This window comes from Dromiciops gliroides, chromosome X, assembly GCF_019393635.1.
Source record: "Dromiciops gliroides isolate mDroGli1 chromosome X, mDroGli1.pri, whole genome shotgun sequence".
Classification (NCBI taxonomy): domain Eukaryota; kingdom Metazoa; phylum Chordata; class Mammalia; order Microbiotheria; family Microbiotheriidae; genus Dromiciops; species Dromiciops gliroides.
Window position 1 is genome coordinate 10253015 of NC_057867.1, and position 12481 is coordinate 10265495.

Consider the following 12481-nt stretch of genomic DNA (forward strand, 5'->3'; position numbering starts at 1 on the left):
CTCAGACACTTGACACTTACTCTCTGTGTGACCCTGGACAAGTCACTTAACCCCAATTGCCTCACCAAAAACAAAACAAAACAAAACAAAAAAAAATGAAAGAAAGAAGGTACTGTAAACACATCATAAAAGCAAAAAGCAAAAAAATAAAAAGTCAGACCTCTCTGGTTTGAAGAGGACCAAAAACTCTATGCAGATGTTCCAGATCCCAGGAGTGCTGTGCCCCTAACCCCCACGATGTGGAAGGGATAACTATATTGCCCAGAACTGGACACAATCCCTTGGATATGGCCTGAGCAGTGGGATTCATACCTCTCTTGTTTTGGACACTAGTGTTCTCTTAATGAGGCCCATATTTTTAAAAAAAGCAGCTCTTGGATCATGTTGAGCTTGTATACTAAAACTGCCAGATCTTTTTCACAAGCACTGCTAGGGAGCCAGTACTCTCTTCTCCTTCCCTTCCCCACCCCAGGCCTACACTTGGATAAGTTCTTTTTTAAAAAATAGTTTAAGGCAGGACTTTACATACTTCTGTTAAATTTCATCTTTACCCATCTTTTCTTTTTCTACATTGTTCAGTCATTTCAGTTGGATATGACTCTCCATTTGGAGTTTTCTTGGGAGAGATGCTAGAGTGGTTTGCCATTTCCTTTTCCTACTCATTTTACAGATGAGGAAACTGAGGCAAAGAGGGTTAAGTGACTTAAGAATTTATAGGAAAATGAAACTTAAGTCTTAGAATGAATCAGTTTTACAAGGTGAAATGTTTGGTTCAGACAATTCTCTCAATTGCCCCCTTTGATTCATGGGGTAGATGTCAGCCCACTTATGGATCACTTATCTATAAGCCAAATTTATAAGGCTAATGTGCTCATGCTCCCTGTCAACATTACATACCCAAAAAGACCACTGTGAAGTATCCTTTCACACAGCTTAGTACAACAGCTAACACAAAGTCTAAGAACAATGATAGTGCTAGCCCCTAAGAAGACAAGCCTTATTAAATAGACTCTCTAGGTAAACTAAGTCGGGATACAGATCAGACTACTTAAAGGGTTCACAATGGACTAATTTTGAGAGGGGGTGATTTACATGTCACCAAGGTAACCAAGAAAACTCAGCAGACATAAACAGCATGAAACATAGGGCCAAAACAATACCATGATAATCATCAATACTAAATAACATCAAGTCTCCTTGTATCCCATTCCCAATGTCCATTTAATCATTTCATTTCGAGTCCTAGATGTAGTCATCTAGTCCTTGGAAAGATCTTCTCTTGGACATTCTGGAATAGGCCTAATTCTCAGGGCAGCTCTGAAAAGGGTTATTCTTCAGTTCCAAGTTACTTGTAGAGATTCCTAGATAATTGTGCTAAAATCTGCTAGTAACAAGACTTAATACCCTTTGGTACATCCTATTAAATTTAGTTGTCCAAACCTGAAACTTCAGAGAATTTCAGTTTTTATATACCATTTGCTGTTTTTTCTTTACCCAAACCCTGTACCTGATATAAGAATCTAAAAAGAAATTCATGGGGGCCTGACATGTAAAATAAACCCTTCTGTCTTTTAAAATTATCAGACCAGTACTTTAAAATGGGAAAATAATTTCACTTCCTTCACAATTATCAATGCAATTTTATATGTAAAATGCTTAATCCAATTTTGAGAACTTGTGATACTTATGTTTTAGTAGTATGTTCACTGTATGTGTAAACATACATAAACATAAACTCAAAGCTTGGATTTCCCATTCATTTGGAAACCAATTATATACATATGTATATATCTGAATTCTTAAAGAAAACAGTTCAGTCCTATTACTTTCTCAAAATTTACCATCCCATTTAATTAGAAAACTTATATATTACATCTTTGTCTTAGTACTTTTTTTTGGCAGGGCAATGAGGGTTAAGTGACTTGCCCAGGGTCACACAGCTAGTGTCAAGTGTCTGAGGCTAGATTTGAACTCAGGTCCTCCTGAATCCAGGGCCAGTGCTGTATCCATTGTACCACCTAGCTGTCCCCTCCCCCCCACCGTCTTATTACTTATTACTTACACTGTTTTATTTCTTTGTCTAATTCCCTTCCTTAGGAAGATAACATCCCTATATTATAATTCGACCACAAATACAGATTAAAATTATAAGATTTTTAATGCTTGTGTCCTATAATAGTAACTCAGTGATGTTACAGTATTAATCTATTAATTAATAGATTTAGTGTTGTACTTACAAAACTTCCACAGTAAACAGCTGTTTATAGAAATTTGTTTTTAAAAAAAGGAAAAGGGAGGAACAGAGTTATAACAGTGTTAAGACTGTTCCCTCAAAAACACATACTGACCTGACATATATCACAACAGGAAAATCAAGCTGTTTGATTTCAGGCATGATTCATATTTGTCACGTGATTCACAAGGAATCACGTGACAAAGCTCCATATTATTCACAGGGTACCATAGCAAAACTCAAGATTAATCAGGAGGGAAATTTGCTGTTCCAAAAGGAAATAGCACCATGGGAAAACTGAGTCAAGATACAAAAGTCATCCCCTCAACTTTTCCCAGGGGCAATAATCCACCTGTAGCAGTTCTCAGACTGCAGCACATGTGTTTTTCTCCTTGAATGATGGACTGTTGGCCTCATGACAACTCAGACAACCATCCCTATAATCAAATCTCAAAATGATATTAAATTATAGTCACAAGAGTTTTTATCTCAAATTTTCAATTAGCAAAATTTCAATAATCACAGTGTGTGCTTAGAGCTTGAATATTAACTTTCTCTTGTTTACCTAACAGTTACATTTCACTTATCTTTCACTAATAAATTAAAAATAACAACATTCTGGAATTCTTCAAATTACACATACAGTGAATACGTGATACTTGACTCAAAACTTACCTAGCAACAAGAGAACTCAAATTCAAAGACACTCTCTCTTAAAATCCTTGGATCCAAAGTCCACCATTATAGACCTGCAGCCAGGTGAAGGAAGTCTTACGCATACCATGTACACACACACACACACACACACACACACACACACACACGACTTCCAGGTGAAGCATTTTCATCTTCAACAGCAATATAACATTCCAATGAGTTAACAGAACGTAATTTATTCCGTCGGTCTCCAACTGTTGGACATTTAGCTTATTTTCAATTTTCGGCACAGACAGGTTCTTGATTTGGTGACGTGTTTAAAATGTCTCAGGCCTCACGCTGTGTTTCAGGCATCCAGGGATGAATTCGTATGTGGCTTTACTTCACCTTCCAATAGAGGAAGTCTGGTGGCAGAGAAAGATGCAGGTAAGGAAGCACTTTTCAAGAGTGGATGTGTTCATTAGAGAAGCTTCATCACCATTTCATTGCTTAGACATTTGCATCAATCTGCAGATTCTTCCGTCTTGATTATAATAGGAAAACAGGCTGGAGGAAAAAGAGCCTGGCCTGGGAATCAAGGGGCCTGGATTCGAGTCCTGGATCCCTCCCTAGTTGGGGGGGGTGGGATTTTAGGCAAGTCCAAGCTACACAATGAGGAGGTCGGATTCAGTGATTGTTAAGGTCCCTTCTACCTCAAACATGTTGGGAATTATTCCTTCCAAGGAATTTCTTGAAATATCCTTGTATGTGTCAGAGTATAATGAGATACAGTCATACATGGCATGTCTTCTGCTTTGCTTTCAGATGTTTTACAAACATTTCCCATTTTATATTGCCAGAATTTATCTAAAAACATATTGTTTGTAAATTAGTCAAATGCTGACTTTTGAAATTTCTTGGCAATTTCATTCTCATTACTGACATTTAGAAGTATGTTGTTTTTCTAGCCTATGGAGCCTCATTTCCCAATGGACATGGAATCAAAAGAGAAGATTCAAGAGGCTCCCTGAGCACAGATTTGGCAGGCATCTCTCCTGACCAGAGCAGCACAGCTGACAACGTAATAAACAGACCCAGGGATGGATGGGTAGTAGTGTCTAACGGATTTTTTTTCTTGAAAGATGGGATTCTTTAATCTTTCCCAATGCTGTATCTGGAAAGAAGCCATTTTAGTTTTCCTTGCTAACCACCCACTTTGGCAGCTGGTGGTGCAGTAGTTAGAGCACTGGGCCTACAGTCAGGAAGACCTGACTTCAAATCTGGCCTCAGACACTTCCTACCTCTATGACCTTGGGTAAGTTCAATTCTGCCTGCCTCAGTTTCCTTAGCTGTAAAATGGGGATAATGATGGCACCCACCTCCCACGGTTGTTGTGAGGATCAGATGAGATCCCTGTACAGGACTTAGCACAGTACCTGGCACATGGCTTAAGTTGGAGAGGGGTAATTCTAAGAATGTGGTATTGTGAAAAGTTTCAGACAGGACATACTTATGTAAAATCCTCATTGACCCCCACCCCTTGCTACCAGCTGTGTGACCCTGGGCAAGTCATGTCATTTTTCTGAGCCTCAGTTTCCTTATCTGTACAGTAGGTGTAAAAACATATAATCCACACCTCACAGAGTTATTGTGAGAATCAAATATGATAACACACATAACATGCCTCGCAAAGCTCAAACACTGAAGAAATGTCTGTTATTATCATCTTTCATCCTTAACACCATGAAAAGTGTTCCAGAGGGCCAGTGTTCAGGTTTGAAGTACTGGTGGAAGGGGAGTCAAGGGAGGTGGATTTTCATTTTTCACAGACATTACTGAACTAAAATCATTCAGTAAGTATTTATTTATTAAGTGCCTATTATGCCAAGCACTGTGCTAACAGCTGGTGATAGAAAGACAAAACCAAAATCGCCTATCCTCAAAGAGTTAATATACTGGGGGGCAGGCAGGAACATGAAAATGTCCACAGCAATGCACTGTAATCTCTGATCTTTGAGGAGGGAGGCCTCCTAGTATGTAATCTCCCTCCACCACTGCAGATTAGCAATGCGTCCATAATATGTAGTCGTAGAGAGTGGCCATCAAGTCACTTTCTTGTGGGGACCTAGCATATGTCAAAGGCAGGAATGGAACCTAGGTCCTGCTGCCTTCTCTATACCCCTCACAAATTATCCTTACTGTGTCCAAATACAGAGAATTCAGACTTTCAGCACAGGGGCCAAACATAGTATGTGCTTAATAATTACCTGAGTGAGTCAGCAATTTCTGCCACACTAAAGGTGGTTACATCTTTATTCATGCTTCTGATTCACTCTTATAAAAATATGAGAGGTCATTTTCTGGTAGGTCTGAGTCAACTTTTTAATGAAGTTAACTAGGATAAAAAAGAATTCAAGGAATTTTCCTTTTAAAATTGCTCGTATGAACATGCCCAAATAAGTGAATCAGAATGTGTCATGAAGTTCTCTTAGCAAGTCTGATTGGTTTGGGAGAGAGCACAGAGGAAGGATCCAGAAAGGCTTCCCTAAGGGAATGGCTTCCCTTGCTAAACCATGACTCCATTTTCAGATGGTTTAGTGATCACAGAAATCAGGTTAACTTGGGAGAAGAAAAGAGAAAAGAATCCAAATTTTAGTCTAACACGAGTTCTAATGAGTCTAGTCTAACACTCTCATTTGACAAATGAAACCGAGATCCAGGAAGGGGAAAGGATTGGTTTGCAGGGAAACTGTCTCAAAGCTACCAACTTCTGACAGCTCTTTTCTCTAAACTACAATGTTACCTTATAGATTACATTACAGTGACTCACTCAAGACCACTAGGTAAATAAATAGCAAATTCAGTAACCTTTGCCTAGTTTGGAGTTGTGATAAGTGTATACTTCCAGTTTCTGTGCAGTGGAAAAATTTTGCCTGTTTTTAAAAGGCTAATCTAGAACTAAGAAATTATATTTATTATGCTATCGGTATCCAACGTGAACCACCAAGATTCAATAAAAGTCACTAAACAAAGCCAAAATCTTGAATTTGCAGAGACTTCAGTTCTGAACCACAGTTGGGCCCTGCCTCTTGTTCTGATCATATTTTTTTCCACTTGTCTGCTTTTCGTACAGATAATTTCTTTGATCCAAGGTTTAGAAGACATGCTTTCATACATTTCAAGTGGAGACAAATCAAAAAGTTTAGGATTTTAAAGCCTTAAGAAAACAAGTTAGTGAACATACAATACTTTGCAAACCTTATAAATATGAGCTTCTCTTATCGCACCATTCATACAGGACATAATCAGAATCTTTATTAGTGTAAAGAACTCCTTTTATTGAAAATATATATTCTACAAACATAATCATCTTCACAAAGACATTATCTTGATACTTCAGCAGATCCCTGATCTCATCAATATAGATGATCTTTTCATTGGTACAGATCTCAGCCCCCATGAATGCTTTCTCATCCTATGAAATTCTTGTTCTTGATCTACCACAGAGGATCTGCCCAACATGCTGAAGGTCTTCCTTTAGTCTTTTTATACTTTGTAGCTACCAGTAGACTACTTTGGCTGTCCATTTATTTATTCCTTGCTTTTGAGGGCTCACTTCCTTTTTTGTAATCACCCGTTTCCTCAAAGATATGCTTTGTAATCAGTGGAAATAATGGTAGACCTTGTTTAGGTTAACTGTTTGCCTCTTTTTTGCCCTTAAACCATCTGCAAATTTGATTCTTCAAGATGATGTAGCATTCTAAGATTCACAACCATGCAGCATTTCTTCCTTCCTTTCTTTCTTTCTTTCTTTTTTGGGTTTGGTGGGGCAATGAGGGTTAAGTGACTTGCCCAGGATCACACAGCTAGTAAGTGTTAAGTGTCTGGGGCTGGATTTGAACTCAGGTCCTCCTGAATCCAGGGCCAGTGCTTTATCCACTGCGCCACCTAGCTGCCCTCAACCATGCAGCATTTCAAGAACAACATTGGTTTTACATTAGGGATCAGCTTGAAATTTCTAAACACTGTGCAACTTCCCAAAGGCAATCTAGCCTGCTCTCTTACTCCTATTCAGTTCTGGTCCCAATTGGTTGGTTATATGTAGGGCCTTTCCCCAGCATATGTACTAATGTACTATCTCAGAAGACTGGCCATCAACATTCACATTCATAGAAAGGATGCTAGGTATTCTTAGTTCCTCTATAGATTATTATTACTAATCATAGCTTTCATTGAGGAGGCCATGTAGTATTTAGGGGTTTAATCTCTTGAAAAAAGGAGCATCTGGAGCCCCTTGCCATCCATGAAGAATCCCTCTTCCATGGGACCCTGCAAAAGACAGTCTCTGTGACATTTATCCATTATGATATCCTCCAAGAACACCTCTGGCAAGTGCCTCACTTGAACAGGAGCATCATCAAAGTTACCTCTGTGATTGCTTCTGTCAAAGAATCTTATGCAATCAACATATATATGGGAGACACCTTGGTAGCCTTTAAAGCCACATTTGGCTCTACACATTTTAATCACATTTTTTTTGTATAATTAAAAATGTAAAAACAAAGGGATTTTGTACTCTGTATTTCAGTCAATTATGTGGCTGTAAAGATATGATCAGTTGTAGAGAATCATTTGCAGAAAGCAATCCTTGATATGCATGCAGATCATTCTCATAAAGATTTCATAAAGATGAGAAAGTAGGCATATGGATCAGTAGTAATTGATCAGTCAACTTAATGGGATAGTAACATCATCCATGATTTGTTTATTTCCTATTCTTTTGATGTTTTCTCCTCTCTGAGTTATCTTGTTCTTCTTAGCATGAATTACGCCAGTGTATACTTGATCTGCCCCAGACCCTTCATATAGCACAGATTCTTTTTTTCTACTTTAAAATCTTATTTTTAAAATTTAATGTCTTAATTTATTTTTAGTACATAGTATTTTTTTCCACTTGCAATAAAGATAGTTTTCAACATTCATTTCTTATAAGATTTTGAGTTCCTAAATTTTCTCCCTCCCTAAGATAGCAAGCAGTCTGATAAAGGTTATACACAAGGTTACATACAAGGTTATACAAGATTAAGCACAGAGATTCTTAACCTTGTGTTATATCATGGGCCCTCTTGGACAATCTAGTGAAGCCTACTGATCCCTCATTTTAATAATTTTTAAATGCTTAAAAGAAAATACATGAGATTATAAAGGAAACCAATTATATTGAAATGTAGTTGAAGGTTGAGGTGTTAGGGCCCAAATATGATGCATTACTGATGACAAAAATATATAATTATAACAGCATTAAATGTGCTCCATTTTACATTTTCATGCTATCCTGCCAGTTTCATCATAAATGTTCTTTGGATGATATGACTTATTTAAGTGGCATTCTATATACTTGTTTTCTCTATTAATTATTTTTGCTGTTTTAAAAGGTTATGGGGGCAGCTAGGTGGCACAGTAGATAAAGCACTGGCCCTGGATTCAGGAGGACCTGAGTTCAAATCTGACCTCAGACAGTTGACACCTACTAGCTGTGCGACCCTGGGCAAGTCACTTAACCCCAACTGCCTCACAAAAACAAACAAACAAACAAACAAAAAAAGGTGATGGGATCTTTGGTCCTCTTCCTCTGGTTTTTACAGATGAGTCTGCATTCTAAAAGTAATGTTGCCTTTGGCTGCCATTTCTTTCCACTAGTCAAGGACATCAAGTATTTGGTGGAGTAGTGGCTTTCTAAAAGATCAATTTTTGTAGGAAACAGTGATGGCCAAGGTCAAGATATTTGCTCCCTCATATTTCCTGTCGATGGTTTGTTTGAATATATAAGGTTGGAGTGGTTTCTTGTTCCTAGTGTTGTTCCTCATCTTTATAGTCTTTCTAATTTTGACATTGCTTTTGACCTTTGCTTCAATTCATATATGGTCTGATTACATACAGAAAGCTGAATGTGATAGGATTTTCATACCACTTGTTTCCTGAATTTCAAGTTATAGTCAATTTCATTTTTGTGATACTTTTTGATGCTTGCCATCCCTAGAGCTTTCTAACTGTCTTCTGGAAGACAGTATATGTGATATAAAAGTTTCATGTTTCTTAGTAGACTGCAAGCCTTTGACATCTTCCATTTTTCAAAAGTTACTGAGGATCAAAGTATATGGTGCCTCATAGGCACCTGAGCTGCAGTTATCTTCCTGGTGGTCTTTTTATTTGTGCTTATCATAAATGCTACAAGACTAGATGATGACTAGGTGCCTCATGAAATGTTTCTTGTTGCCTTTGGTTATGTGATGAAACCAATTCCAACGAGAATTTAATTCCATTTAACTGCATCTTCCTTTTGTCTTTTGGTTTTGTTTGTTGTGAGAATTGGTGTTGATGTGGGTCATTTCTTCCAAGAGTATTTCAGATATTTGGTTATTGAATAATAATTTCATATTTAGAATACACATGGTTAATTTAACATTCAAAATTATGTGTATGGTCTCAAAAATAGTGATTTTTTTTAGCACTCTCTCTCCCCTTTTCTGCTGTTCCACCATTGGCACTGTAGTAAGGGCTTTACAAATATGATCTCATTTGATCTTCACAACAACTCTGAGAGGTAGGTGCTATTATTGTTCCCATAATATAATTGAGTAAACTGAGGCAGACAGATGAAATGACTTCCCCAAGGTCACACAGCTTGTAACTGTCAGAAACTCGATTTAAACTCAGGTTTTCCTGACAGCAGACCCATTGCTCTCTCCACTGCATTACCTAGCTGCCTCTTAGTCTCCAGACTTAGTATATTGCCAGAACACTATTCAGAGACTTTCCACTATGTAGAACCTGCCAGAGCTTATGTTTCCCTGGCATAGCCCACTAGAATCTAGGATTGCCTCCAAATGATGATGAGGCAACAGAGTTTGCCTTTGTAGACATGTTATTTGCCTAGGATTTTTCAGAGTGGCATCTTGGTATCACTCACTGCCCCCCCCCCCAAAAACCCTTTTTTCCCCATTGATTTTACTAGGAGTTTTGGTCCGTTTGCTTTCAGATAATGGTGAAAAATACAATAGTGTGTGTGTAGATTCTTCCTTAGGAGAAAAAGATTTGAATCTTTGGCCAATGAAATATCCAATCCAACAAACTTGTGTTGTTCATATTATTATTAAAGACCTGCAAAGCAGCACCTTCAAGTTGATCAGAGGTGTGTTGTTTTTTGTTATAGACAAGAAGTTCTACGCGAAGTAGTGTATCCCAGTGTAACAGGCTGGACCAGTATGAAATCAGAAGCCTCCTGATGTGCTACCTGTACATCATCAAAATGATTTCTGAAGGTAAGTTATAGTCTGCAGAAGATACAATTAATCACCAATGTTCTGGGAATAATCACTCAGTCTGCCAACAAGTATTTGTTGACCCTTCCTCCCAACTATGTCATGATCACAGCCATTAGTATGTACTATTTTTTAAAATCCCAAACTACAATTTTAAAATGTTGAATTCAGCTTTGAGTATCTTAGTTTTCCTAGTTTAATAGCCATTTTCCTAATGAATCCCTCAAATGGGGAAATTTGTGGGAATAACATAATGGGTTTTGCCCTGGGGAACAGGTTCAATCTAGTGCATGGAATGAGGTCTAGTATGAAAAGAGGAGAAAACTATTATCTGTACTTAGTATGTAATACACTTGAGGCAGAAGCACATAGTTTCACTCATTGGCATTACAACTTGGAAAACCCTTTGGGATTTCCCTATGTGCATATCATAGTCCGGCCGATAGCTGGTAGATGCAATTCAGTTCATTTAAGTGGTGTTTGCAGAGTGCCTACTACCTAGTAGTAGTACAAAGCTGTGCTTCTTTGTCCTATTGTTTTCCACCACAGAAGTTTCTGGCATGGACTCTGCCATTGATCATGTTGTATGATTTTGAACAAGTCAATTTCTCGCTCTTGTTTTTCCCACCTGTAAAATGAGGGGGTTGGATGACATCAGTGGATCCCACACTTTTCCAAAACTTCAAGGACCTCCACATGATAATAGGCGTATTATTAGTACCCACTCATTGAGAAAATATATAATGGCAAAAACCTACTGTGAATTAGCAGTGCTTTTGCATGGGTTTGCATTTTAGTGACCACAACAGCATCTATACACTTTGGAAAAGTCACACGTGTGTGAAACAAGTTACTTATTCAATTAACAGAAGATAAAATTGCTTATTTATGGATTTACTCACCCTATGCAATAATACTGTAGACTCCTAAATTTAGGAAGTTTAAATAAGAATGCATAAAGTAATAAAGGCATGTAAGGCAGCCTTGTAAATACTTTCAAAAAGAATCCTTAGGACTCACATCAGTACTTTAACTATCTATGATTTTTGTCCATGATGCTATTCCTTCCACCCACATTGATCACCTCTACAGTTTGTTGTGGGCAAAAAGAATTCATAACACCTGATGGCCAGTTTCCTGCTGCCTAGTTTCTTCACATTAAGCTTGGCTGCTCTTCAAAAGCTGGACAGGTGGTCTTTGGACCCACAATTTCAGACTGGTATGTCCTGTTGGAGCAGGCCTTGAAAATATAGGCTTTCACCAAAAAGTGAGATCTGCAAGATTTGCAAAAATTGGTCTCTGAGCCAGTCCCTGCATATGACATTGCTTCTCCTGGTTTTGCTTAGGGGAGTTCTTGCCATGCCAGCAATGTACTATTGCTTCATCTCCACTTGGCAGATTCCTTATCTTCTTTCAAGGCTCAGCTCAGGGGCCACCTCTCCTTGGTAGTCTTTTCCAATTTCCCATACTGTTGGTGTTCTATGCTTCTCCACATTATCCCAGAGCACTTTTTTCTGATCTCTCCTTTGTCCCTTATATTTTTCATCCAGTAAAATGTAAGCCTCTCAAGGACAAGGAATACTTTGCTTCTTTGTTTGAATCCCCAGTATCTTGAATGGTGCCTTGCACATAGAAGTGTTTCACAACAACGTTTGTTGCATTGAGGCCAGTGACAAATAGTGTGGTGCAGTGGTGGCCACCTGGAGGCAGGGGGAGAGGGGGAAACAGAGACTCCAGTTTGCTGCACTTGTCATCTTCAATAACACCAAGCAGGATTTCTCAAGTGTTTGCATGGTTAGGGGGCTCAAGGATAAAAGACCTGGCTCTATCCTTTGAAGTAAAAATACAAGAACTTTTCTCTACTAGCATTCCAAGGTCAGGGGGTGGGGTAGGTGGGGTACAGGAGCAATAAGAAGTGAAGGAATGATCTGTTGATAAGTGAAGAAATGAGTCCTTTATCAGAAGTACTGGCTATAAAAATTGTTTCCCAGCTTTCTGCCTCCCTTCTAATTTTGGATGCATTGCTTCTGTTTGTACAAACCCTTTTTAATTTAATGTAATCAAAGTCATTGATTTTGCATTTCATAATATTCTCTATCTCTTGTTTGGTCATAAACTCTTCTCCTTTCCATAAATCTGAGAGGTAAACTATTCCTAATTTAGCTATGGTATCACCTCTTATGTCTAAATCATGTACCCATTTTGACCTCATTTTAGTATAAGGTGTAAGATGTTGGTCTATGCCTAGTTTCTGCCATACTGTCTTCCAGTTTTCCCTGCAGTTTTTGTC

General features: G+C 38.2%; 1 protein-coding gene across 1 annotated transcript in view; it reads left to right on the plus strand.

The window, feature by feature from the left end:
• The window catches only part of DOCK11 (dedicator of cytokinesis 11), a 193657-nt gene that overhangs the window by 132040 nt on the left and 49136 nt on the right, over positions 1-12481 (plus strand). Inside the window, exons 33-35 of the mRNA XM_043974522.1 lie at positions 3241-3316; positions 3838-3950; positions 10083-10191. Of these exons, the coding sequence (XP_043830457.1) occupies positions 3241-3316; positions 3838-3950; positions 10083-10191 (298 nt within the window). The remainder of the gene's footprint in view (positions 1-3240; positions 3317-3837; positions 3951-10082; positions 10192-12481) is intronic.